The sequence below is a fragment of the Medicago sativa genome, chromosome 3, assembly GCF_051527215.1.
Source record: "Medicago sativa cultivar Bolivia chromosome 3, Bolivia_mono, whole genome shotgun sequence".
NCBI classification, from domain to species: Eukaryota; Viridiplantae; Streptophyta; class Magnoliopsida; order Fabales; family Fabaceae; genus Medicago; species Medicago sativa.
Window position 1 is genome coordinate 101,970,141 of NC_140751.1, and position 25,995 is coordinate 101,996,135.

The 25,995-nt window shown below is 34.6% G+C and overlaps 3 protein-coding genes across 8 annotated transcripts; 2 read left to right on the top strand and 1 right to left on the bottom strand.

The window, feature by feature from the left end:
• Window positions 1-3,914: 3,914 nt before the first annotated feature.
• LOC146943065 (uncharacterized) lies at window positions 3,915-9,362 on the top strand. Of its 6 annotated transcripts, none has more exons than XM_085757154.1 (5): window positions 3,915-4,227; window positions 4,424-4,525; window positions 6,155-6,452; window positions 7,391-7,487; window positions 8,931-9,362. In XM_085757154.1, the coding sequence occupies exons 3-5, from the start codon at window positions 6,273-6,275 to the stop codon at window positions 9,185-9,187; spliced, it is 534 nt and encodes a 177-aa protein (XP_085613280.1). In that variant the 5' UTR covers window positions 3,915-4,227; window positions 4,424-4,525; window positions 6,155-6,272; the 3' UTR covers window positions 9,188-9,362. The 6 variants fall into 6 exon arrangements, with proteins under 6 accessions (XP_085613280.1, XP_085613282.1, XP_085613281.1 ...); XM_085757156.1 differs by having other exon boundaries at window positions 6,218-6,452; XM_085757155.1 differs by having other exon boundaries at window positions 4,428-4,525.
• A 2,198-nt stretch (window positions 9,363-11,560) lies between these two features.
• LOC146943066 (ATP-dependent zinc metalloprotease FTSH, chloroplastic) lies at window positions 11,561-17,217 on the top strand. The gene is made up of 5 exons (XM_085757150.1): window positions 11,561-12,920; window positions 13,722-13,968; window positions 15,460-15,643; window positions 16,326-16,497; window positions 16,887-17,217. The coding sequence occupies exons 1-5, from the start codon at window positions 11,622-11,624 to the stop codon at window positions 17,106-17,108; spliced, it is 2,124 nt and encodes a 707-aa protein (XP_085613276.1). The 5' UTR covers window positions 11,561-11,621; the 3' UTR covers window positions 17,109-17,217.
• A 1,133-nt stretch (window positions 17,218-18,350) lies between these two features.
• On the bottom strand, window positions 18,351-21,871 carry LOC146943067 (girdin (DUF630 and DUF632)). The gene is made up of 4 exons (XM_085757151.1): window positions 20,747-21,871; window positions 20,471-20,658; window positions 19,591-19,814; window positions 18,351-19,147 (listed from the first exon to the last, which is right to left on the bottom strand). Exons 1-4 carry the CDS (start codon window positions 21,675-21,677, stop codon window positions 18,421-18,423), a joined length of 2,070 nt encoding a protein of 689 aa, XP_085613277.1. The 5' UTR covers window positions 21,678-21,871; the 3' UTR covers window positions 18,351-18,420.
• Window positions 21,872-25,995: the final 4,124 nt, after the last annotated feature.

Sequence of the window (25,995 nt, forward strand, 5' to 3'; positions counted from 1 at the left end):
CAACTTGAGATATTAAGCCTCAATACCGTGTCCAATTTTGATGGGGACCATACCAGACGATCACACTTAACTTTAAAGAACGTTCGATATCGACCAAAAAATCTACGCAACAGTTTTTGTGTCTAATTATATGATGGAAGTAAATGTTAGGAATATGCTCATTTAAACCAAAAAATTTCACCAACAAAGAAGCGCATATATACATGCATATCTAAGTGCTCTGGATGTTGAAGAAGACAGAGGACTTCTAAAGAATCTATCTCATAAATAACCTGCTGAATAGAGTTGTTGATTACCAACCTCAAACCATGGTAAACCCCAAACGACCCAGCAAAAAGCGCATTTCCCTACCACTTATTAAAAGAGAAGTTTGCTATCCAATCTCCCTTGCTGTCACAAAGTAAACTGCCAAGATCAATATCACCGGGACCGTTTACTTGCTACACATATCATATTTTTATTATATTATTCATCGTGTTTTTCAATAATAGATTAAGAAACACCCTATTAAAAAGAAAAAGAAGAAAAACTCATTCCACGATCCACACTTAAAAAGAAAAAGAAGAAAAACTCATTCCACGATCCACACCCTCAAATAAGTAGGTGTATATGATAAAAAGGTATATGAACACTGAATGAGAGTCATTTATCTTCCAACTTCAATTATAAAATGTTAAGAATTTGTTTTTTTGAGGGATATAGAATGTTAAGAATTATTTGTCTTATTATTAGCAACCAAAAAAAAAAAAATTATTTGTCTTACTTCCTCACATAAATTCACATAAATCACGGCTGGTCTGACCCAAGGTCTGAGCAGTCTAAGTTAAGATTTTTAGGTCTTTTTTTTCGACTTTAAAAGACAATTTCATTAATGAAATTCTGGCAATAAATCAAATGCCAAGACTGCAGAAATACAAGGCGGAGTTTCTTCGACCCATATGCAATCTAAATTCTTAAGAGCATATTTAGCTAAATAATGAGCAGCTTGGTTGGCTTCACGCCTAACATGCAAAAAATTTAAACTACGAAAACTACCCTTAAAACTAATACAATCTCGAATAATAGAGCCAACATAGTTGGGAGATTGTTGGTGAGCATTCAACGCTAAAACCACATTAGAAGCATCTGATTCTGCTATAAAATTCAGAAAAGACATGTCTTTTGCAAATTCCAAACCCTTCCGCATATCTAAAGCTTCTGCAACCTCTGAATCTGGTAATGAAAAGACTTGCTAGGAACTAGCACCAACGACAACACCTTCACTATCTCTAACCATAACACCAATACCCCACTTATCACCCTCTATCGGACCTGCTGCATCAACATTAAGCTTATAGAAACCATTAAAAGGAGGTGTCCAATGAACATCAGATATTGACAAAATTAGACCTCCACTTAGCACTCTTGAAGTTAAGATTTTTAGGTCATTATGGATGTGTTTGATTTATTTTATTTTTTATTAGTCTTGTGATAATTTTATTTTAAAAGTCCTCGTTATAAATAAGTGTTAAATATATTTTTGATCCTTATAAATATATCAACTTTTCGTTTTAGTTCCTCTAAAAAATTTCTTCAACTTTTAATCCCCAAAAGTTTTTTATTTTCACTTTTGGTCCCTCCGTTAAAGTAAACACATATGTAGAATTCATATTTTTGAATAAAATTTTGCAGAAAAATTTATAATAATATAAGAATCTCTCCAAAAAAAAATTAAATTTTTTAACTTAACATGAATTAAATATGAATTTTTATATTTTTTATGGTTAAAAATTCATATTTTGTTAAAAAATCATAATTTTTTTGGAAAGATTTTTACAATTTTCTATACATTTCTGCAAAATTTCATTAAAAAATACAAAAATTAACTTAAAAATAGGGACCAAAAGTAGTGATTGAATTTTTTTTTGTCAGGTAGCCTAGTGGCTATTCACCTTTTTCAAGGTGAATAAATGTGGTATTCGGGGTTCAAACCCCTGCTCCTGCATATAAAATGTATGTCCCTGACATCTGAACTGGACGGACCAAAAATATATTTAAAAATGTTTCACACTTTCACCAGTTCCGTTCACATTATGAACTTTCACGAATCACGAGTCACATGCTTTAAATTTATTTAAAAAATATATAAAACTCTAATATAATCTTTTTACATTTTATGAAGTCTAAAAGATAGCAGATGATGGCAGCAAAATAAGATTATTTGCGTCATTTTTATTCTCATAAAATAGCTTGTTCCTAGATGTTTCTCCTCCATCAATCTCTATCCCAGTTCTTTGTTTGAATTTTTTTGGGGGGTCGTTTGCTTTCCGTTCATAAAACATGTTGAATTTGGTTTTTATGGTTACTTGACAATCAACGAAGGATCGAGGAACCCACACAAATAAAACTTTAGGGCCTGAACTTTGAAAACAAGCGCACCAGCAATTTTCAATGTCCTTCCACCAATTTGTAACCCCTTTAGAACACAAGTAATTGAGTCTTTTAGTCGTATGCATGGCTAAGGTGGCACCATCTTTTGCGAAAGTTGCTTTGGAGCATTCTTTAATTTTCTTGATAAGACTTTCTTTTCAATGTAGGCTTTTGTTCCCTACTTGTCTTTTTTTAACAATGTCATATGTGGGAAGTATTCATCAATTTCGTTTATCGATTACTAATCTTTGTTGAAGAAATTAATATAATATAGTTGACTTGAAGTGAGATTCCATTTTCAACCATGTTATTTTCATCTACAATGATCAAATGTAAGATATTTTTTAAGAGATTGAAGTCTAATTCACTCAGATCGACGTAATATTGGCAGTATCATACTCGTCTTTACCTTAATATAAAAAATTATTTTTCCTGATAAAAGAAGTATGTAATTTTTATTTGATGTTTAATATTATTTTTTATCGAGTTAAACTTTATGTAGATTTGACTGATACATAATATATTCAAACTTTTCAAATTGTGAATGAGAATTTGAGAATCAAAGATAATAATCTATTAATTGTGTCGTAGGAGGAGAGCCGTGTTGGAGGATCGACGAAGTTCATAAAGAATTGCCACAAATTAGTGTGCTGCATAGTCAATTGGCATTGCAACCCAGTGGCAAAAACCTATACAATGAAAGATCTGATGCAACATAGATGCATCGTTCTCTTCATTATATAGTCTTGTAGACATCATTAGAGTGTATTTTCGATATGATGATGGCTAATGAAGGAGAAGCGGGTGGTTTGCTTGAAAAGTATTGTGCTCTTCACCTAGTCTCTCAGATAATGGAGGTGAAACACGTGGTTTGTCGCTAAATTAGTTGAATGAATACGTTGATATTGGAGTTGCAATTCAAAATACCAGTGGTTGATTTTTTTTACAAGTAGTTAAACCATCTTTGCTCTTTTGTATTTAGCATTTCCTCGCTCTAAATTCAACTCTTCCACCATAATCAATACAAAATTTTAAGCATCCTCAACATTATAAAGATCATTGCTCTTGTGTTGTTTTTGGGTCTGAAGACTAACTCGTACAAGTTTGGATCAAGAACGTGGAAATTTTTTTTTGGTTACACATAGAAGTGTTAAGTTAATTGCACTAAGTAATGATTAGAGGGTTAAGAGTAATTTTTTTTTTTTGTTAAGTAGCCTAGTGGTTAGAGCTCACCATTTTAAATGTGGAGAAGTAGAGTGTCCGGGGTTCAAACCTCGACCCCTATATATAATATGCAATATCCTATCAACTTAGCTAAATTCACGGGGATGAGGCTAAAGAGTAAGTTACTTGTGAATTAGTAATTACTAGAGTAAGTGAAAGACTAATAATTTGGTAGTTTAATGAGGGGCATGGAAGTAAATAAGAACAAGGGCAAGGAGGGTATATTTTTCAAGATGTTTGGGTAACATGATAATATTCATTCCTCTGGCCTTCAAATACACAAGGTAAAAGTACTCTTTTATTCTCTTCCTCTCTCACGTGTTAGCTTGCATTGCATGCATGTGAATTACTAGGTTGTTTATGCCTCAAAATTTGATTAGAAACCAGAAAATTCAAACATTCCTCTTCACCTTTCTCTCTTCCCATTTTCCAATTTGTGACCCTCGAACTCTACATGAAGTGCTAAATTTAGATCTTCAGCTCACTATATGGTTAAAGAAGCTTGATTTGGAGAAGAATTGGAGCTAGGGTTTCAAGAGATTAAAGAAAAGGGGCAAATCATCAATTCTTCATTCTCCTCTTCAATTGTCTAAGGTGGGTTCCCTAATCATGTTATGATTTTAGTATAGGATCTAGTATAGAAGCTTTTATTGATTTTATGAGAATGAGAATAATGGTTTCTACATATTGCGAGTATAATGATTGATGCATAGTTAATTGATGCTAAATATTTTAGACTGTAAAATAGTGTAGAATGTTGAATTGAACTGTTGTTGCTGCATATTATTAGACAGGTGTTGTTGTTTGGGCTGTTTAGCGTGGATTGGAATGGTGGTAGTTGAGTGTTATAGAGACTAGTTGAAACTTTGTTGGACAAGTCTGTAGTAATCAGGTCATATCTTTTTCTCTATAACTCTGAATTAGAGTCTGGTTGGAGTTTTGAAAACTAGACTCTTTTCCATTTAATTTGAATACGTATTTTATAGGGTTTCGATTAGAGGCATACGGTGTAAGGGGCGTCCAGCCCTGTTGTTTTAACTTTTTGTGAAGTTTTGGGAGTGCTTAAGGATTATTAGTATCGGTGGAATAAACATTAGATGTTAGAGGTTAGGAAATTATTTACTTCCCTTGAATGCATTTAAGTTAAAGTATTTGTATTCTTTTGGGCACCGAAACATTGATAGTGGGCGTGGTGAATTTCAAAATCCAATCAGTTTCTCATTCTTTTCATTGGAATTTGTTATATGCTTTTTATTGGGATCGTGATTGCTGCTACGCTGTGATCCTTTATATTGTTAAAAAATGCGGGTAAAGGTGGTCGATTCAGTTAATGCTGTTGTGGAGACATCTAAAACCTTCATAGTGCGACCGCAATTGCACTTGTAGACTGCAATTTAGAACTATGTGTTGGAAATTCTGTCCGTCTCTAGATGCCTAATTGCAACATTTGGGTTGCCTTCATATTGCCTAGAGAGTAGAGATACTGTCTACGTAGTTATTAACCTCACCTTACAAGCCAGTTTTGTAAGGTCGTGTTAGGCCTAATCCAAATTCTAACACTACGCCATCAACCATTGATCTGACTCTTTTACAGTGAACAGTTCATTTGAGTGAGTATATAAACCATTTAAACCTGTGATTTTATAACTACACTAACTACTCACTTTATCGGAGTCAAATCCAACTAGGGGCCTGTTTGGGTTTAGTTATTTGAGCTTATCTAGTATCTAGTGACATAAGCTTTGTGAGACTTTGAGAGAACTTATGGAAACAGCTTATGACACTTTTCATAAGCTTTTTTCAGCTTAATTTCATAAGTTCTCCAGGATAGCTTAAGAAAACAACTTATAGCATATACAAAAACATTTTAACTTTCTTTCATCTTTTCCTATAGAAATAGCTTATGTAAGCTTACACATAAGTTGTTTATCCAGACAGGGCCTTAATGTGACGCCTCTACTTGTAGAGATTTGAACCATTGTTCAACACGTTGTGTGTAGGGATTTGAACCATTGTTCTGGTTCAACACTTTGTGAAATGTGAAAGCCAACCATCATCAGTACTGATGTTTGAGTTCTTAACCTTGTGTTGGAATGTAGATCATTATTATGAACAATTTTATTTCAAATGACGATACTAATTTGATAAAAGTAAATATCTGTTGATCCTGACATGCCAGTTTCTTATTGTATTGCTAACTACCAATATAACTGCGTAGTTTGGAATTGCATTCTGTAGTATAGCTTGTCTTGGTTTGATTTTGGAGGATATTTAAATCTAATTAGTAATAGTGTTTATGCACGAAATGGCTTGCATATCTCTGTGATCAAACTGTGCCTATTTTTCTAAATGCCTGAGTGCAAATGCATGATTCATAGTTTTTTATGTTTGATTTATGAGCCTAATTGGCCCATTGGGCTGCCAAGCCCACAGAAAAATGGCAACCCATTTTCCCTCTCCGACTTTAGGTAACAACAGCCTTTTGTTGACTGGTTCTTTCTGCTTGTGATGCTTTGTTCAGTGATGAAATCGATTCTCCTGATTGCTGATTGTTGTTTTTAATATCAACACACTTTTGACTTAGGAATATCTTGGAGAATCATCAAATCGAGTTGAAATCGAGTGGTGTGCTTAATTAAATGGGGGACGAGGACGGAAGTGACAAATCAAGGAGAGTTGTTTTTTTGACTGTAGGGACGACTTGTTTTGATGCTCTTGTGAGGGCTGTGGATTCTGAAAATGTTAAGAAAGAGTTGCTTGCAAAAGGGTATACTCATCTTCTCGTCCAAATGGGCCGTGGATCCTATGCTCCTACCAAGGTAGTTTCAAACATTATTCCTTGCTTTCCCTCTCCCTTGTTTTTTTAGTTCTGTCATCTTTGTTTTAGAAATAATTATAGCGGCATGTCAACTTTGTATCTATTTTCTTAGTATGCATTAAAACATTTGATAGTCTCACCTATTTACTGATGAGAGACACAGACACAAATTTTCCATGATGCAATCTGTGCATGTGAGAGTTTAGAGCTAGTGAATTCATCCTCATTTCTAACGTGGTAGTGTATTTTCATTTCTGTGCTGGTATGGGCTATGAAAGTTCATGTGTGCAGAATTGTCACTTTAAACATTTTCTGAATTAACTGTATTGCCCTAACTTGACATCATAGCTGGTAGTTAGGACTGGTGTGGGTGGAGAAAGAATTAGTTTTATTTTAACTTTGAAGAATCTTGTAGATAATTGGGTGATGCAGCGTCGATAGAAGTCGAAGTTTTGGAAGCTTGCTTGATTATTAGTATGTGGGCTAACACATGCTAAATTTATGCAATGCTTTCAATGGCGGAAAGCCAAAAATATGCAATAAAATCACAGCATTGCGGCCCATGGTGGGCATCCGTTCACAAATTGGCTATGGTGTGTTAGGATCCAATATGAGGTGTTTTAAGTAATTAGTAGGTGGTTAATTAGGTTTAAGTAGAACATTCTATTATTTAACTCTAATACGCCTCTTATTATTTAACCCTAGTGGGCTACTTAGTAATAATCTACTTAAACCTAATTAACCACCTACTAATTAATTAAAACACCCTCTCATATGGATCCTAACATGGTGGTTGTAAAAAAAATCTGCCATTTAACAACACTGATTGCAAGGAAAGGAAGATAAACACGGAGAAATTTGTAGATAAACTTGCCATGTTATGTAGCAGATACTTCTCTTTTTGCCGAGGAAATTCTTCTGAATAACTTTTTATTGCAGTATGAAGGAGAAGGTTCATTGGCTGTAGACTACTTCACTTTTTCTTCCAGTATTGCAGATCATCTCAGATCTGCCTCTCTTGTCATTAGCCATGCAGGTATGCTTTTTACAAATTTTCTTTCCATCTTTCTTTTCACTAACTATTTTGCAATTATAGACACATTATCATGTGGTTTTCTGTATACTACTTCATTTGAATGCCTAGTCACTCCCAAAGGTTTCATTCAAATCCCAGAATATTCCCTGCCACCCCCACTAACCGCTAATATAATCCCGAAAAATAGAATCCTCTCACGCTTCCCACTCATTACCAACTCAGTAGTCTGTTACAATCTTACATGTAGGTTGATATTGCATTTTTTTGTCTCTTATCTAAGATTCTCTATTACTTTGGTTATCCTTGTGGATTGATCAACCCATGTAGCACCAATTCTTCAATTTGAAGGCGTGTCCGGTCTCTGACACTGACACATGCGGTTGCATTCAATTATTCTTTTTTCTCAAATTATTATTAATGCCGTGTCCAGTACTCCAGTGTCTGTGTCATTGTTTTATAGCTATCAACTGTTTACCTCTCTCAAGACATGCCTTTTTCACATCGTGGAAGGAAACTGATCCTGTTATGTAGACGAGTTCTCTTAGAACTTTCAAAATACTGCAGATTTTCCCGATTCATAAGAACTTTTTCTTGATTGGCATTAGCTTGTACTGCAATTTGTAAGGACTAGAGCAATGCACCATAAGTTCCCAGTCATGTGTCAAGAATAAAAGCAAGGGTTGACTTGTAACCTCAGCAAATATAGAGACAGAAACATGGAAAACTAGACGCACCTTGCTGCTCTAGGATAATTTTAGTTTATAAACAAGCAATTTGACTGATTTTCTCACAATATCAAAGTTCCATAAAATCTAGAACTCAACTTCATCCCCAAATCAAATGATCCCTCAATTAATCCAACATGTTATTTCTTTCAACCATCAACCTGTTAACCGCTACTGCTGATTGAGTTGCCTCTCTAATTAACAGGTCGGGTCTCCCTCAAATAAGGCCTTAAAGAGGTCCATATTTGCAGCATAGTTATAGTTAGCATAACTCTAAAGCTCTGCCAATTGAGCCACTTCAGTGCTTGGTCATGTAAGACATCTAAGACAAAACTCCAAACATCTGTTAACAACCTTGGTTTGCCCATTTGATTGGGGATGATATGAAGAACTGAGTTTCAGTTTGGTTTCATACAATTTAAATAATTCAGTCCAAAAGGTATTGATCAAACCCGATCCATGTCATAAACAATCCAAGAGGGAAATCAATAAGGTGTAACTATTTCGTTGTTTAAAATTTCAGCAATGCCTCTCATAGTGAAAGGATGAAACTTTGTTCTTGTTCATGCTTTATAGCCTCTCATCATGAGTTAGAAACGATGTTATCTCACCGGTTACAAGCTTTAAAGCATGTGACAAGCTTTAAATAGGATTTTGTGAGATGAGTAGGAAGGGATGGTCCTCGTGAAGTAACTGTAGCTAGTGTGATTTTGTGCAGGGTCAGGTAGCATATTTGAGACATTGCGGCTACGCAAACCTTTAATTGTGGTTGTAAATGAAGATTTAATGGATAATCATCAAAGTGAACTTGCAGAAGAACTTGCCAACACAAAACATTTGTATTGTGCTAGTCCACAAACACTCCGTCAAACTGTAGCAGATATGGATTTAAATTCTCTACTTCCTTATACTCCAGGTGATGCAACACCAGTGGCCAAGCATATAAACAGATTCCTTGGATTTCCTGATGATTGATCTGAAGGCTTTCATTGTTTTTTCCTGGTTAAAAGTTGTGGTGAGGGGGTAATAATATATATTTTGGTTAACGTGTGCGCTTAATTTTTTTGACAAAAAGTACGTGCTTAATGATTGATAAAAAAAAAGTATGTGCTTGATGTTAAGGTATAGTGAAAAAATTATTTTTTCTATAAATCAGACATCATGTTTAAATATGTTATTTTAGCTCCCTTTTTTGGTCCAGACTCTTGTTATAGTTCAAGTGTGCGCCCATATAAGGGGTTAAAGTTTGAAAACAACAATGGCCACTCCCACATTAAAAAAGTCAAATACTTTATTTTTCAATGCATTGAATACACATATTTTCATAAAAGCTTACCACTTATCGTTCTTAAAGAGTGGCATGGGGCACCTTTTAGTATTTTCCTTATTGTATTCCAATTCAAGAAAGGTTATGTTGTGAGCAAATACTGCGAAAAGAAGAAGGATATATATAGGGAAATGGATTTGTTGTTGTAAAATACAACACAATTCTTATCTCAACCATTTGATGGTTTGACAAAGTTATAATAGTACCATCTAGTAAAGATCCAATGGCCATGATTGTAAATTGTGTGAAATGTGTTGTTTCACTACGACAGCAAATCCTGGTCCATATATATCGACACATAAATAAAATTTATAACGCAACTATTAGTTTAAATGTTGGGAACGGAGGGATTGCCAATGACTTCCATGGCTTAAATATTACTCCTATCGAATCATATATTCAAACAAAGTTTAAATATTACTCCTGTAGATGGACCAGAACAACTATCATTACACGTAAATGAATTCATAAACTCAAAGTTCATGGCTCCTATGGTCTCCTCCATGTTTCCGAATGAGATCCATGACTCCTTCATGAGATATACTGCAAGGGAGACAACTACGAGGGAACCAGCGATCGTAGGGATATTTTTCACGTAACCATTTGAACACACGTTGTGTTTATGTTCCTACGAGGAGAATGTATGACCATAACACTTGTACCAATCTTCAAATCCTTTCTGATAGTCGGGATCTAAGACCTTGTATTCACAATGATTAGGCATATAACACATGTAAACATTAAAATGCAAATGGGATCAAGTGCAGAAATTGAACACAAGCTATGTTATTTGCTTGGGGATTGGTTTCTCTAATCACCTGTATAAGAAGCTTAATGTTGTTGTCGTTATGGGACCGCGCAGCTCGCTGGATACGCGACATTGATTCAAATATAACAATAAAATTGTTATAGTTAAATGTTAAACTTGTTAAGTTATGTTGTATTATGCGATGATCGATATATGTTGATGCAAGCTTAAATATTTCAACACTTTAGGGTGATGGACCTAGGGATATTCGGGATGGTTAGAAGGAGGATCAATACTTGCGTGCTATGATATTGGTTCCAATAAAGGGTCTATTTGTCACAAATCCTTACAGGGTGCTCCTGGATCGGTTCATAACTATGGATTGTACCTTCTATCCATACGCCCAACACCGTGAAACACACTCGTTCAAGCAGATCAACATCTATTCAGGATGGTTCATATATAGATCTCACATGGTTTGTTATCTGTCGTAGTATGTGTTGCACCAATTTGACAAAGCCCAAACCATTTCAAGACATCCACGTATGTCTGCTTCTCCCACGACGACCCGACAACAATTATCTCGATTCTATTGAGTTTCTTGACCATCGGCTGTCAGCTGAGAGCTTGGTAGCGTTTGCCTGATATGGTATCGAGACGGCATTTGAATACATGAGATGATATATCACCATTTTACATCCGTACCTGCTCAAAGCCTAAGGGAGATACTTCGAGACCACTAAGTATGAGACCCTTTGATGAGACACCTTTCAGAATATATTATTCGAACTTGTATTATTTTTGTTCGGATTAATTTTTTGAACCATTAGACCAAAGAATTACATCAATGTGTGTACTTGGAACATGTATTATGAAGTTTTTTTTTTTTTTTGACAAAATCACATGTATTATGAAGTTAGTTAATGAGATGTTTTAGATTATATAATCCAAAATATTAAAAAAAAATAAAAAAATCAAACCCATCAAAAATGAAAAATTCGAAGGGCGCTAGCAGTATACAAGAAGCTGAAGCAGCCACGACCCAAATAATATCATTTCATCCTTTTTACAGCATTGTCGTTGGATAAACAAACGGATGCAGCCCAGGCCACGTATACTCGTATACGAGAGATAAGCACCACCCAAATCTATGGCATGGAATCAAGCACTTTGTCTCTTTACCATTGAATCTAAACACGTAATCTCAATTTCACACTAACTAAACGCAATTTAACCACCATATTTATACAACACAAAATCATTCTTTCCCCTTAGATTTCTCTCACGATCTTTTTATCCACACTTCTGGTTTCTCAATAGATAGAAACCAAACCATGGCCTTCTCCACCTCTTCTTTACTTTCTACAAACTTCTTAGGAGCAAGAAACATTCCAACCCCCAAAACAACCAAACCTTCTATTTCACTACCATTATTCTTCAAAACTAAATTCTTCAACTCTCAAAATGACAACAACAACAATAATTCTGAACCTATTAAATCAGCTGCTGTATCAGCTCTTATCTTATCATCTATGTTTACTCCGGCGGCACTCGCCGCCGACAACCTCCCACCACCACCACCACCTGTACTCGAAGCTCAACCAAACCAACTAAACCCCGCAAATTCAACTTCACCTTTCTCTCAAAACATTTCACTCACAGCACCAAAACCACAAGCACAATCCTCCACTGATCTTCCCGATGGTAGCCAGTGGCGTTACAGTGAGTTTTTAAACGCAGTAAAAAAGGGTAAAGTTGAACGAGTTAGGTTCAGTAAAGACGGTTCTGTCCTTCAACTAACCGCCGTTGATGGCCGGAGAGCCAACGTTATCGTTCCCAACGACCCTGACCTTATCGATATTCTAGCAATGAACGGCGTTGATATTTCCGTTTCCGAAGGTGAACAAGGTAACGGTTTGTTCAGTTTCGTTGGTAGTTTATTGTTACCGTTCCTTGCATTTGCGGGTTTGTTCTTGATTTTCCGTAGAGGTCAAGGAGGACCCGGTGGGCCTGGTGGGCTTGGTGGGCCTATGGATTTCGGTAGATCGAAATCGAAATTCCAGGAAGTACCGGAGACTGGAGTAACTTTTGCTGATGTGGCCGGTGCTGATCAAGCGAAATTGGAGCTACAAGAAGTTGTTGATTTCTTGAAGAATCCTGATAAGTACACTGCTTTAGGTGCTAAGATTCCTAAAGGGTGTCTTTTAGTGGGGCCACCTGGAACTGGAAAGACATTGTTGGCAAGGGCGGTGGCCGGTGAAGCCGGTACACCGTTCTTTTCGTGTGCGGCTTCGGAGTTTGTGGAACTGTTTGTGGGAGTTGGTGCTTCTAGGGTTAGAGATTTGTTTGAGAAGGCGAAGTCGAAGGCGCCTTGCATTGTGTTTATTGATGAGATTGATGCTGTTGGGAGACAGAGAGGAGCTGGTCTTGGTGGTGGGAATGATGAGAGGGAACAGACTATTAATCAGCTTTTGACTGAGATGGATGGATTTTCGGGTAATTCTGGTGTTATTGTTTTGGCTGCTACTAATAGACCTGATGTTCTTGATTCTGCTTTGCTTAGACCTGGAAGGTTTGATAGACAAGTTACTGTTGATAGACCTGATGTTGCTGGTAGAGTTAAAATCCTTCAGGTGAATGAGTCCGAAACTTTTAACTATCTCACAGTCAGTTTATTTTATGAGGAATTTTTTTGAAGTAAATAAAGATCCTAGTGTGTGTGTCTTGTTTTGTTGTCAGCAACAAGGTTTTAAATTGCATTTGTGCCACAATTCTTAAAATTGCATAGAATCTAAAATGCAGCTGATGCAATCTCAAATGTGGTTGCGGATATATCAAAAATAATGATGTTCAACCCAAGTTACATTTGCAAACCTTTTTTTAGAACCCCTATTGACACGCCTCAATGATTGTTTCATCGGTGGTGGCTAGTAGTTTAGGTTTTTAGAGGTTAAAGTTGAGGAATGCATGTATGCATTAGTACTTAGTACTCATGTAGACTACAAGGTTTTAAATTGCACTAGCATTGCATGAAATCGTAGTTAAATGCAGCTGGTGCAACCTCAAATGTGTTTGCATACATATATAACCACAAAGTCACAGTCCATATTGACACACCTCAATGCTTGTTTCATTGGGGGTTAGTAGTTTTAGTTTTCCCGGTTTAAGGTCGACGAATGTGTGCACACTGCATACAGTTAGTACTCCGGTAGATTTGAGTCTCACATTACTCAATGCTCTTTTTGCAATAGTGTATGTTTAATTGTGTAGGTGGAATTGAAAATTTCTGAATGTTCTTTTTGTCTAATTTTTGAAATATTATGGTAATGATAACCTTGATTGCATACAGGTTTGTTTGGAGGTGTTTGAATTAGTTATGCTGTGTGCCACTCTGTTTCTAAATTATTCTGATTCTTCTTCTTCTTCTCTATCAGGTGCATTCTAGAGGAAAAGCACTTGCAAAGGATGTTGACTTTGACAAAATTGCCAGGAGAACCCCAGGGTTCACAGGAGCTGATCTGCAGAATCTGATGAACGAAGCAGCTATTCTTGCTGCCAGGCGTGACCTCAAAGAAATAAGTAAAGATGAGATAGCTGATGCGCTTGAAAGGATCATTGCTGGACCAGAAAAGAAAAATGCCGTTGTCTCAGAAGAGAAGAAGAAATTAGTAGCCTATCATGGTATTTATTATTAGGGTAAATACAGACTTTGGTCCCTTAACTTATTTTTGCGTTTCATTTTGGTCCCTTAACTTTAAACTGTCTCAATTTGGTCCCTTAAGTATCTCCCCGTTTACCAAAGTGGTCCCTTCCGTTAGTTTCCGTTAGGTTTAATAAAAAAATTTAAATGTGGTACACGTGTCATTTTCTCATTTGTTGAGAACTTTTTTTTTTTTTGCCTTCTTTCTCTTTCTTCTTTATAAAACAGAGAGAAGGTTCTCTGTTCTCCTCCTTTCATAAGCAATTGTCCGGCGCGGTGGTTGGCCGGCCGGAGAGGCGGCGCCACCGTGTCGGACCTCAAAAGTGTATTTTTTCCTTTTTTTTGTTCTTCCCTGTCGGTTTCTTCTCCTCTATTTGTTTCTATCCTTTAAATTTTCAATAAAAGCTCCTAGACGCCTAGATCTACACGACAAGTAAAAAAAATAAAAACACTTGCCCCTTTTGTTCCTCTTTGAATCGGTTAGATTGTTGTCCTGAGAAGAATTGTTGATGTTGTTGTATATTGTTTGCGACGGCGTCGGTTTGATTGTTTGCTGGGTAAATTGTGTTGTGCGATTGAGGTTGCAACTTGATTGCTGGTTTTTTTTTTTGGTGAATTTCTGTTTGAATGTCGATGCAGGTTTTGTGTTGGAAAATGGTCTGGAATTTGTGTTGTGGACTATGGTCGTGAAAGAACCATATTCAGATGGAATGGTTCCTCTGCAGTAACTTCTAGCTAGGTTGAGAATCTTAAGATTTTCCAATTCTGAAAATTCAGCAGTTAATTGACCCGAAAAGCTGTTGCTAAAGGCATCAAGTACAGCCAATATTTTTAGTTTAGGAATTCCTTTTGGGAATTGACCTGAAAAATTATTTCTGCTTATATCTAAGCTTTTCAAGCTTGTGAAATTGAAAGTTTCTGGTGGAAGTTTCCCTGAGAAGAAATTATAGCTCAGGTTGAAATCAATAACCTTTGTGAATACACTGAATTGGTTACCTGATATTACACCACCTAGTTTCTTCACGGAAAGGTCTATGGAAGTTACTATTGAGTCATTGTCACACTTGATGCCAGACCAAGAACATGCATAGGACCTTCCACTTTCAGTTAAGTTCGCTCCAGAGGGTACAACCCAGTCATGCAAGCTATTATTATCATCTATGACAAAAAAAAAAAAAAAGTTCTCAACAAATGAGAAAATGACACGTGTACCACATTTAAATTTTTTTATTAAACATAACGGAAAACTAACGGAAGGGACCACTTTGGTAAACGGAGAGATACTTAAGGGACCAAATTGAGACAGTTTAAAGTTAAGGGACCAAAATGAAACGCAAAAATAAGTTAAGGGACCAAAGTCTGTATTTACCCTTATTATTATTATTGTTTTTTATGTCTAGTATCCAAGCTTGGCATTTGTTTGTTCATTTTTGGATTCCTAATCACCATGTGTATTCCTTGTTGATTTTCAGAGGCTGGCCATGCTTTAGTGGGTGCTTTGATGCCTGAATATGACCCTGTAGCCAAGATATCTATTATACCTCGTGGCCAAGCTGGTGGTCTCACCTTTTTTGCTCCTAGCGAAGAGAGGCTTGAGTCTGGATTGTACAGTAGAAGCTACTTGGAGAATCAGATGGCGGTTGCACTTGGAGGAAGGTCAGTGTACCATGCATTACACAGAAATTTGCACACTGTATTACCTTATTGAATTTAGATCTCAACTTTTGCAACTTGCAAGTTACTCTTGCATCACAATTACATACCACCTGTCAGTTGGCTGCTTGGCTTATAGCCTAGGGGATACATAAGGACAGTTTTTTTTACTAGCAAATCAACATTCCGGTCCTCAAAAGTGTAATGGTCGGGCAATTTAGTCTCCAAATTTATGAAATAGGAAATTAGTCCTTTAAATTAAAGAGCATCAAAATCAATTCGGCCCCTCGATTAAAATATCTCTTTAGTTAACATCCATCAAAATCAATGAAAGATCTTCAAATTGATCTGACTTGAATAGTCTCTTGTTGCATCAAGAGATAAACATAAAAACTCTAAAATTGTAGTGTTAGATTTAGAAAAAAAGGACTAAGCTGACTGATATTATTCAATTTAAGGGACTACATTACTTTTTTTCGTTAATTTGAACTGACCGACCTTACAATATCAAGGACGAAAATACTGATCTACTTGTTGTTTTTCTACTGGCTATTTTCTTGTTGTATACTTTTAATGGGAATAGTGATAGTCATATTATGGAAGTGAGATGCAGGATCTTATCTTTTAGCTTTGAGCCTGTATATATTATGTCATAAATTCCTTATCTTTGTATATGTCAAAACAGGGTTGCCGAAGAGGTTATTTTTGGCCAGGATAATGTCACCACTGGGGCGTCAAATGACTTCATGCAAGTTTCACGAGTGGCGAGACAGATGGTTGAGAGATTTGGGTTTAGCAAAAAAATTGGACAGGTTGCCATCGGCGGGGGTGGTGGAAATCCATTCTTGGGACAACAGGTAGGCCCTAACCTAACATAGGTTGATGAGGAATTGTTCCTCATTTTTTTAATTTCCTTTTACTATAGTTATGAGAATATTAGTATATTCTCTATATTAGTATATGATATTTACTAAAACACCTCATAGTTTTAGTAATCATGTAACATGTGCAACATTGCACATGTTAAAACAACTAATAATAGTAACTTTTTTTTTGGAAAACAACAATAATTTATTCAATAGTTTTATATTTTATATAAATGTACAAGTTCCAATACAAATTTTTTATTTTGAACTTCTTAACATGTGCAAATTTGCACATGATAGAAAAACCCTTGTTTTATTTTACTTGGTAAATTGAACCTCCCAAAATAAATTCCTCACCATTCTCAAAATTGTGATTGCAGATGTCTTCACAAAAGGATTATTCCATGGCAACTGCTGATATAGTGGATAAGGAAGTTAGAGAACTGGTAGACAAAGCATATGAGAGGGCAACACAAATTATCAACACTCACATTGACATCCTTCACAAGCTTGCTCAACTTCTCATAGAGAAAGAAACAGTTGATGGTGAAGAGTTCATGAGTCTATTCATTGATGGAAAAGCTGAATTGTATGTTTCATAAATGTTAGAAGTAAGACACAGAATCATCATGTTTGTACTATAACATATACACTTAAAACATTTACACTGTAAGAATCAATTAAATATTCTTATCAAATTAAGATAAAAAATTTGCACATAAGCTCTTATGCAAAAGGTTCTTCAACTCAATATGATTCATCTTTAAATGAAATCAACTATGCTAAAACTGCAAAAGGTTTTTCCACACTCGCTCAACATATCAAAAACATCCTTCAACAACAACCAAGCCTTATCCCACCAATTGGGGTCGGCTAATCAAAAACATCCTTATTCATGTTTAAATCGGAAAGAGCTTCCACTTGCATGTAAACTGTTGTGGACAATCTGGGTAAACACAATGAGGTTGCATAGCATCTCCGAGAGCTGCATAAGAGTTAATCTCGAAAGAGATAGCAAAGACCAATCTGTGCATACACAGTTGGTCACAAATGAACTGCGTACAGAAATTGAATCAGTATGATACGAGCAAATACAGTAAAAAAAAACATGCCCTCCTTTTCTCCTACCTTTGAATTTTCAACCATACATTATATATGTCTCTTGTTCTGTCAAAAAAAAAAAAAAGTCTATTGTGTTTAGTAAAATTGAGGAGAGGAGGGAGATTATTTTACATTGTAGTTGTTTAAGAACGAGACTATAGTAGACAGGATTAGTGCAGAACTGAAATCTATGACCTCTAGGTCGAATGTTAATAATCCAACATTCCCCTTCCTGTTTGAGCATTTTCCTAATTAGCACAATTCTATTTCCAAATCTGTGATGGAAATGCTCCTTCTCACGATCAAGTTTAACCGTAGACAAAGATATAATGCAAGAATAATCACAGATTTTCAAATAGAACAAAGCCCCATCTCATGGCCTAACTAGTACTTTTAATTTGTTTTTAAATGAATATTAATGTAAACCAATTTTAAAGTTGGTTTGGATAGAGATCCTTCTTAGGTTTTGGGAGTAATTATATCTGTCAATAGTTTTTTTAAAATACAACCGTAACTTTTCTCCAAACCAAATGAAGGAAAGAAGTGTTGCTTTCTCACTCATTATTACTCTCTTCTTTTGCTTTCTCTACTTACATTACATGCACTAGTGCGCATTAGGCCCACAAATCATTCACCTCTTTAATGACAATCTATTGTAGGTTAAATCGGCAATTATGCAGAATAGGTAGTGGGGCTCGTCTAGAAACAGTTGTGTACAATTTATCATAATCACAACAATATAGTTTTGCCTTAAAATACTTCACACCATTCATTATTTCCAAAAAAATAAGTAATATTTACATCGCTGTAAAACTAGTGATTTTTGTTGGATTCTCCTAAAACATGATCTTGCTTAATTTGTTGAGAAAGTTCTTCATATAAACTAGCAGTAGTGGCACTGAACTTCTCCATGGCAACAAAGATCTGTTTCAGACCAGACTGTAAGCTAATAGAATCAACTACATCATCATTATTATGAACAGCATCCCCTACTTCTCCCAGTTCTTTTGCAATTGGAACCATCTTTCTCTCTCTAGCCTTCACCATTTTGTCCAACTTTTGCTCCTGCCTGTCCAAAATTTTCACTTTTTTCTCTATTTCCTTGTCCAATGTTGAATTCTTCTGAAGCTCTAAAATATTATTTTTCAATAGTTCATTTACTCTGAGTATAAACCCATTTACAGCTTCAATTACATTCTTCTCTGAAATATTATCCATTGTTTTTGACCATTTGTGTAGGAGCACAAACACAGGTGGTGCACCAAAGGGAGTCGAATCATTCTGTAGTTCTTCAGATTCATACATTAGACATCTTACTAGCCAATCATTCAGGGCTTTCACATGGAACTTTTGAGCTTGAATCCAATCTAAGAAGCTTAAGTTCCATTTCTGTAACTCGGATTTGAGCTTTATTGTTGCATCAATATTAGCATTGCAAGGCTTTCTGTTGAATGAGGAGACATCTAAAGCTTTGGTTTCAACAATTTCCTGATACTGGCGTTTGTAACATTCTTGCATATCTTTCCACATTCCGAGAAACCTTTCATCAGTAAGTAGACGGGAAAAAGAAACCAAAAGAATACAACAGTCTGTTAGATTTAAGAAAATATAGGTGCATTAATGTTCAAAACAAACTTCAAAAGAAACATAAATAAATGAACTTTGATATAAAGAAATAGTCTCATAGGCTGTCCATTTTCAATCATTTTTTGGTTTGCACGGCAGAAAATCATATTCGAGACATGGTCGGATACTAAATATTGACACTTCTTCCAGCTAGAATTCAAATAGTTGTAAGAAACTAGCCATTTCTACTAGATTCAACTTCAATTAATCATTTTTCAATCATTTCATAATAAGTGGTGAATAATTGCAAAACATTAATGATTTAAGATCATTACTATACCTACCAAGTACCAACTAACTACATAGGTTCAAATAATTAAACATGGATTTACTTACAAGAAACAAGTTATGACTTACATGAGAATAAACCTATTAATCTGCGGCCAAAGCTCTTCTTCCGTCAATTTACTAATAGAGTTGGATATCTTGTCAACTACTTGGATAGAAACTTTCATTTTTGTAACTAAAATACTGATGAAAGCTTTTACGGAATTAATTTTTTGTGCATCATCATCCTTTTTATTTATACGTCTCAACTGCTTACACTTCTTCTCATGAAGTGTGCGCAATTTTTCCTCAGCCTGAAAAAAAAATGAACATTTAGTGTCTTCAACCATAAAAGGCATATAATATAATTTTACTTATGCTAAATTTTCAAAAGCAAACTAGCGACTTATACATGCATGATCAAAATTATGACAAAAACAATTCCAGAAAAGAACAAAGACTCTGATGAAATTTGATTGAATTTTTTTGCTACCGCTAAAATAAAGTTAATATTAATATTAAGCTTTTTAGATTTTCTTTTGTTCTTACAAAGTTTCCCCAAACAAAACCTAGATATCTAGATGTGAGGCTCTCAATTTAGGTGCAAGTGGTGCTCTCCCTAAACTACATTGCATAATGCATATACTGCCTAATGAAACCGTTTGACTGAAGCTGGCGTACCACCACAGCGTCGGTAGAACTATTGGGTTTATTTATTTTTCATGTGACTGTTATATGGATATTTTGTACCATCATTCTCTTGGAAATGTTTTCATAAATTAAGACACTTTATTCTAAGGGTTAAATAAGTTTTTCGTCCCTATAAATATATCAAATTTTGATTTTAGTCCCTACTCTTCTGCATATCAGTTTTTACATGCACAATCAATATCTCTTAAACTAAGTTATTTAACTCTGTATTAGAAGGAAGCAAGCAAAACAAATAACAAAGAATGAGTACAATTTATACCTTGACTTCATGATACAGCTTCTTCTCCCACATACATAGTTTACTCAAAGTAGAGCATAGATTTTCATAGCTGATCCCCTTGTCTTTGTAAACTCCTTGACAATCCGCTTTGCGTCCACATGGTGATTCCACACATTTAACCATCAGGGGATTCGACGAAGGAAACGCATGCATAATCTTGCACGAAACTAATTACCAAAAATCTCAATTAATTCTTTTGATTACTATAATTGAAAACACTAAACAATGACTAATTAAATTGTACAACTTGCTTACCTGGATTGAGTTCAATTTTTGAATGGTAACGAAGTTTTCCAACGTCTAGCATTTCCAAAATCACATTCCCGGAATCCGATGCTCTTTCAAACAGAACCTGAATTTCTTTCACTGTTTCAGAAAAACCTTTCCCAGATTCTACTTTTTTGCTACATTCTTCTAACTCCGGTAACTTTTTCTTCAAAATTGAACTGTCTTCTTTCAAATCAGCTTCCTTATTATTCCCTTCTTCATTTTCTGTCACACTCACGTTAACACCGTTAGATTTAACACACTCACTTTTCTGAGTCACGTGACCGTTATCCTTTTCCTTTTCTTTTTCATCCGTTACGTTGGTGTCAGTGTAACCGTCCCCACCGTGACTGTAACGTACTTTGAATTTCTCGTACGGTTCAAAGAAGTCCAAAAATTCCCAAGCAGAATTGCTCGGAGGAGGCGGTGACGGCGGATTTAACTCGGAAAAGTTTCCGGTCGTGTTCGACGGAGGCGGAGGAGAGTAGGAATCGTAAATAGGTTTGATGTAGGTCATAAAAGTCACATTATCAGGAACTGAGGATAAAACGGTGTCGTGGTGGAGATAATCATAACGTCTATAACTATGAGTGCATAATTGAGATTCTTTTTCTGTATCCTCTGGTTCTGATTCAGAATGCAGAGGGACGTGTTCAGCATCTGAATCAGAACTAGAAGATGATTTTGAGCGTGGAGGTGATGGTTTTGAGAGTGAGGGTTTGGTTTCGGCGGAAGAATCTTCAAATTGTTGGAAGAAATGAAGGAGAGTGGGGCCAAGTGTTCTGAGGGATTCCATGTGTGCCACGTGTGCATCGGCGAGGGAGTAGCTTTGACGGAGTGATTCGTCGATGAATTTGCAACGGTCACGGCACAATGACACGGCCGGAAGCCGGTCAAGTCTTGAGGCGTTGCAACCCATCGTTATGTTTAGATGGGAAAATGGAAAAAAGATAACAGTTTAAAATTATAACGAATTTGTTTGTATGTTTTCAAATGAATTGAAAAGGAGGAATTTTCATTGGGAAGGGTTGTGGTATGAAGTGGTGTTTATTGGTCAATTTTATCATAGGGGGACTAGGAGTGGACCTCAAGTGTAGGAGTAACTGTGAAGATAGGAGTAGTAAAGTGGCGGGTAGTGATATAACCAACGTCTCTTTCTTTGTTTTTGAAGATTTTGGGCAAAAGTTGTTTCTCATTTTACCATTTAGTGCGTGCTTTAACTACAGTGCTCGCCGTTAACTCCATGTAAAAATCACTCGAATATTTGCACTTGCTGCCAATAGAGATAATAAAAGGGAAAAAGGGACAAAAATTCATTTGAATAAAAACACTATAGTCATAGTCAGTTGGGTGCCACTTGTAGAACACATTGCTTCTTTTCTATACTCCTCTTTTATAACAATGGTCACATTTACAGCTAAAAAATTTGTCCTTCTTGCTTGAATGAATCAATTGAAAATGGGGAATTAGTCATTTTAGTCTCTGAATAGGAAATGAATCATCACTTTAGTCTATGAATGCAAGTAAATTATAAAATAGTCCTTGAATGTAGACTCTCTTAGTCAATTTAGTCCATGAATGCAGACTTCGTTAGTCAATTTAGTTCCTGAATGTAGACTCCTTTAGTCACTTTAGTCCCTGAAATTGACTAACAGAGTCTACATTCAGGGACTGTTTTGCAATTTCTGTGCATTCAGAGACTAAAATGACTACTCATTTCCCATTCAGAGACTAAAATGACTAATTCCCCAATTGAAAATCCTAGAGAAATTAACACTCTAAACTCTTTTTCTGATAGAGTAATTTCTGAACTCTTTCTTTGATAGAGTAATTGGATTTTTCAATCTTAAATTTTGTTGAGATATTTTTATAAAGTTTGAAATTTTTTGGGTAAAATTATAAATATATTATAAAAAGTGATTCAAAATGATAATTTTAAAATATTTGGATCGAATTTAAAATTTAAAAATGGAAAATTTTGAAAAAATGCTGGGTGCAATTTTTAAAATTTAAAAAATAAATAGGGATTGATTTGTAAAAATTTGAAACATGTAACAACCAATTTGCATTATCTGAAAGGATTATAAAAACTAATTTGATATTCACATCCTGTATCGAATAAAGAAAGAATTTCCAATTCTTGGTTTTTAGGTTTTTTTTACAATGTTTTTGTTTTTTTTTTTACAGAATTCTTAGTTTTAAGGAGGTATTTGAAATGCCCCATACATGAACTTAACTCGGTTGAAAGGACAATGCATTATATATGCAAGATCTGTGGTTCGAACCCCGGACATGACAAAAAAAAAACTACCTCATAAATTAAAATCACTTCTTTTTAAAAGTTCTTCAATTTTTTTTTTTTTTTGAAGAAAAAAGTTCTTCAAAATTGTAAAGCAAACAATAAAATTCATATAGAAGAAATTGAATTGTGAAAAATGCTGTTTGGTACGACAATTAATTCGCGGGAATCACACGAAACTAGTCAAATAACGATGATTCACACTAAACAAGCCTGTGACTACTTTTTATTTATTTATTTATTTTTTATGGAGTAGCCTTTGATTACTTTAACTATTCTGAACTATATTTTGGCATTGAGAAATATCAATAAGTTTAGTGTTAACTATTTTTCTAATCCCTATAAAATTAAGAGTTTTCAACTTTAGTTTCTATAAAATTTTAATGGTAATTTTAATCCTCCATAATATTGAAGTTTATAAGAATAGTCCTTATTTTAAAAAATTTTGACAAAAAAATGATACTTTTAGTCCTCTAAAATAGTCTCTATATGATGTAAAGAGAGACTAAAAGTGAATAATTTTTTATAGAGACTAAACTTAAAAGTTTATAATTTTATAAGGACTAATAATGTCAATCATAGTTGTTTTTATGGTTTAAGAATTGTAATTGGAGTTTGGTTCTACTTTAAATATGCAGTCAAGCAAGAGATAAGATGCAACAAGCGTGAAAAATATTTTTGACGGTTTTGAATATAATTTTTTAATCAAGAATGTTTTAGCACATAAGTGTCCATTTAATTACACGGTCGTGCCTTTTACACGAAAAATCATTCGCACCACCTAGCACTACTCTTGAATTATACTCTAAAATTACATTACTTTAAAAATTATGCCATCCAAACACACTCTAAAAAGTGTGTAGCTTTTAATTTTTAACATAATTTTAATTACTATTTTCAATTATATAATCGAATTAATATCATCTCCATCACTCCCAAATTGTTTTCATTTTTCATATATTATAATAAGAATTCTTATTTGGTTTGATTTTTCAAATGAAACAAAATATCAACCAATAAAATTTGTTGATTTGGTTTGATTCAATTTTTGTAATATTTTTCTATGAAATGTGAACCATAGGTACCGGATTAAAAACAAATTAAGCTAAAATTGACATTTTTTCGAGTACATAAGCTAAAGTGAGAAAAATAATATAAATAGTTAACAAATACATATATAATATATTTTTTTAACAAAACACTCCCAATATAATGGTGAAATAAAGGCTCGAAAATCTTGAAGTGCCCTGTCACAAGTTTGATTCTCTTTGTTGCCAATTTCAGTAGGGTGATTTAGTTTTTTTAGAAAAACCTAATGTCAAATAAAAGAAATTATAATAAAATGTAACTGTTTATTTAGGTGATCGATTTTGAATCATGTGAAACTAATACTCAATCAATAAAGGCCGAGTCTGATTGATTTGGAAAAAAAAATCAAATCAATTTAAGTGGTTTGGTTGGTAACAATGGAATGCGCATATTGTAATAGAATAGTAGTACCGTTTGCTCAAAAAAAAAAAAAAAAGAGTAGCAGTAGTTCCGTTAAATTTGTGCAATTTCAACTTAACCATTAACACTAATGATTGCCAGCCAAAAGTGAAGGCAAATAATCCTAGCTTTTTGATCGATCATGAGGATTGAGGAAGATGAATGAAAGAATACAAATGTTATCATTTCGATTATTATTAAGTTCAAAGTGATTTATGATGAGGCATAACGAATTTTCTAGGGTTGGTACAAAGCAACTATATATTTAGAAAAGTTTGAAGTGAACGTCTTTTACCCCTCATGACAAAATCATTAATCTATCTTTACATCAAAAGATGGTTTTTGGGTGGAATTCCAACTCACAAGAGTTGTCTGTTATATGTTAATGCACGCCTTCCCTCTTTATATGTAGTTCCATCTTTTTCTAGTGGCTATGTTCTTTTCATGAGGTGGAATAAAATAGAAAAAGTTCTTGCTATATACTGCAATATCCTAATTTACGAGAAGTCTTCATCCATTTTGATTCCGTAATAAGCATATAGACGCAGAGTTATGCCATCAATTTGTAGATAACCTATAATACCAAACACCACTGCCCTACAAAAACATGACAAGTATGTGACTTGAATCTTGATGGCTTTCACTCATACGTACCCATGATAAAAAGGCAGAGAATTTGGACACTAATTTTTTTAGACCCATGGCTGTTCGCCTTTTGGTGGTCCATTAGTCTAGATTAAGTTTTTTATATATAAAAAAAAAGTCTAGATCAAGTCATCTTATTTTCACTCAAACTAAGTTAACTTGTTTCATTGCAAATAATATTATGATACAATCATGAGCACAATAAAAATCACATATAGGAGTATAAGAGGTGGACACATTTGTGAAAATATGAGCATTACCATTAGCTTGTCGCCTAATAAAAACATGAAAGTTGTTATAGTTAGCTAATGTCTCTACATTGATCTATGATGGACACATAGTCCGTTCAATTAGATTAACATTGATCATACCATCAAGTATCAACTATACTTGCTTACAATCTACTTCATAGACAATATTTTGAAACCCAAAGCTGTAATCCATTGAATTGAAGCAAAACCACAAACCTTGCACTCAACCGTTTGAAGTTTCACTCAACACCAGTCAAATCTCGCTATCTCAAAGATACTTGAGACTCTCGCACACACATACTTATACTATAGCAAAATTGTTCTGGAAAGATTGCACCATTACATCAGTGGTGTATTTAGAATTTTTTTGGTAGGGGTTAAAAAAATTACAAATAATATTTTTTTAAAGATGATGCTTGATTTATTTTACTTATTAAATTAATTGAGTATCTAATATTTTTAAGAGAAATAGAAGATAACCGTATAATTGATTAAAGTAAAAATTAGAACCTTTAAATATTGGTTGTGATGTTATGGAATGCACTCGTAGACAA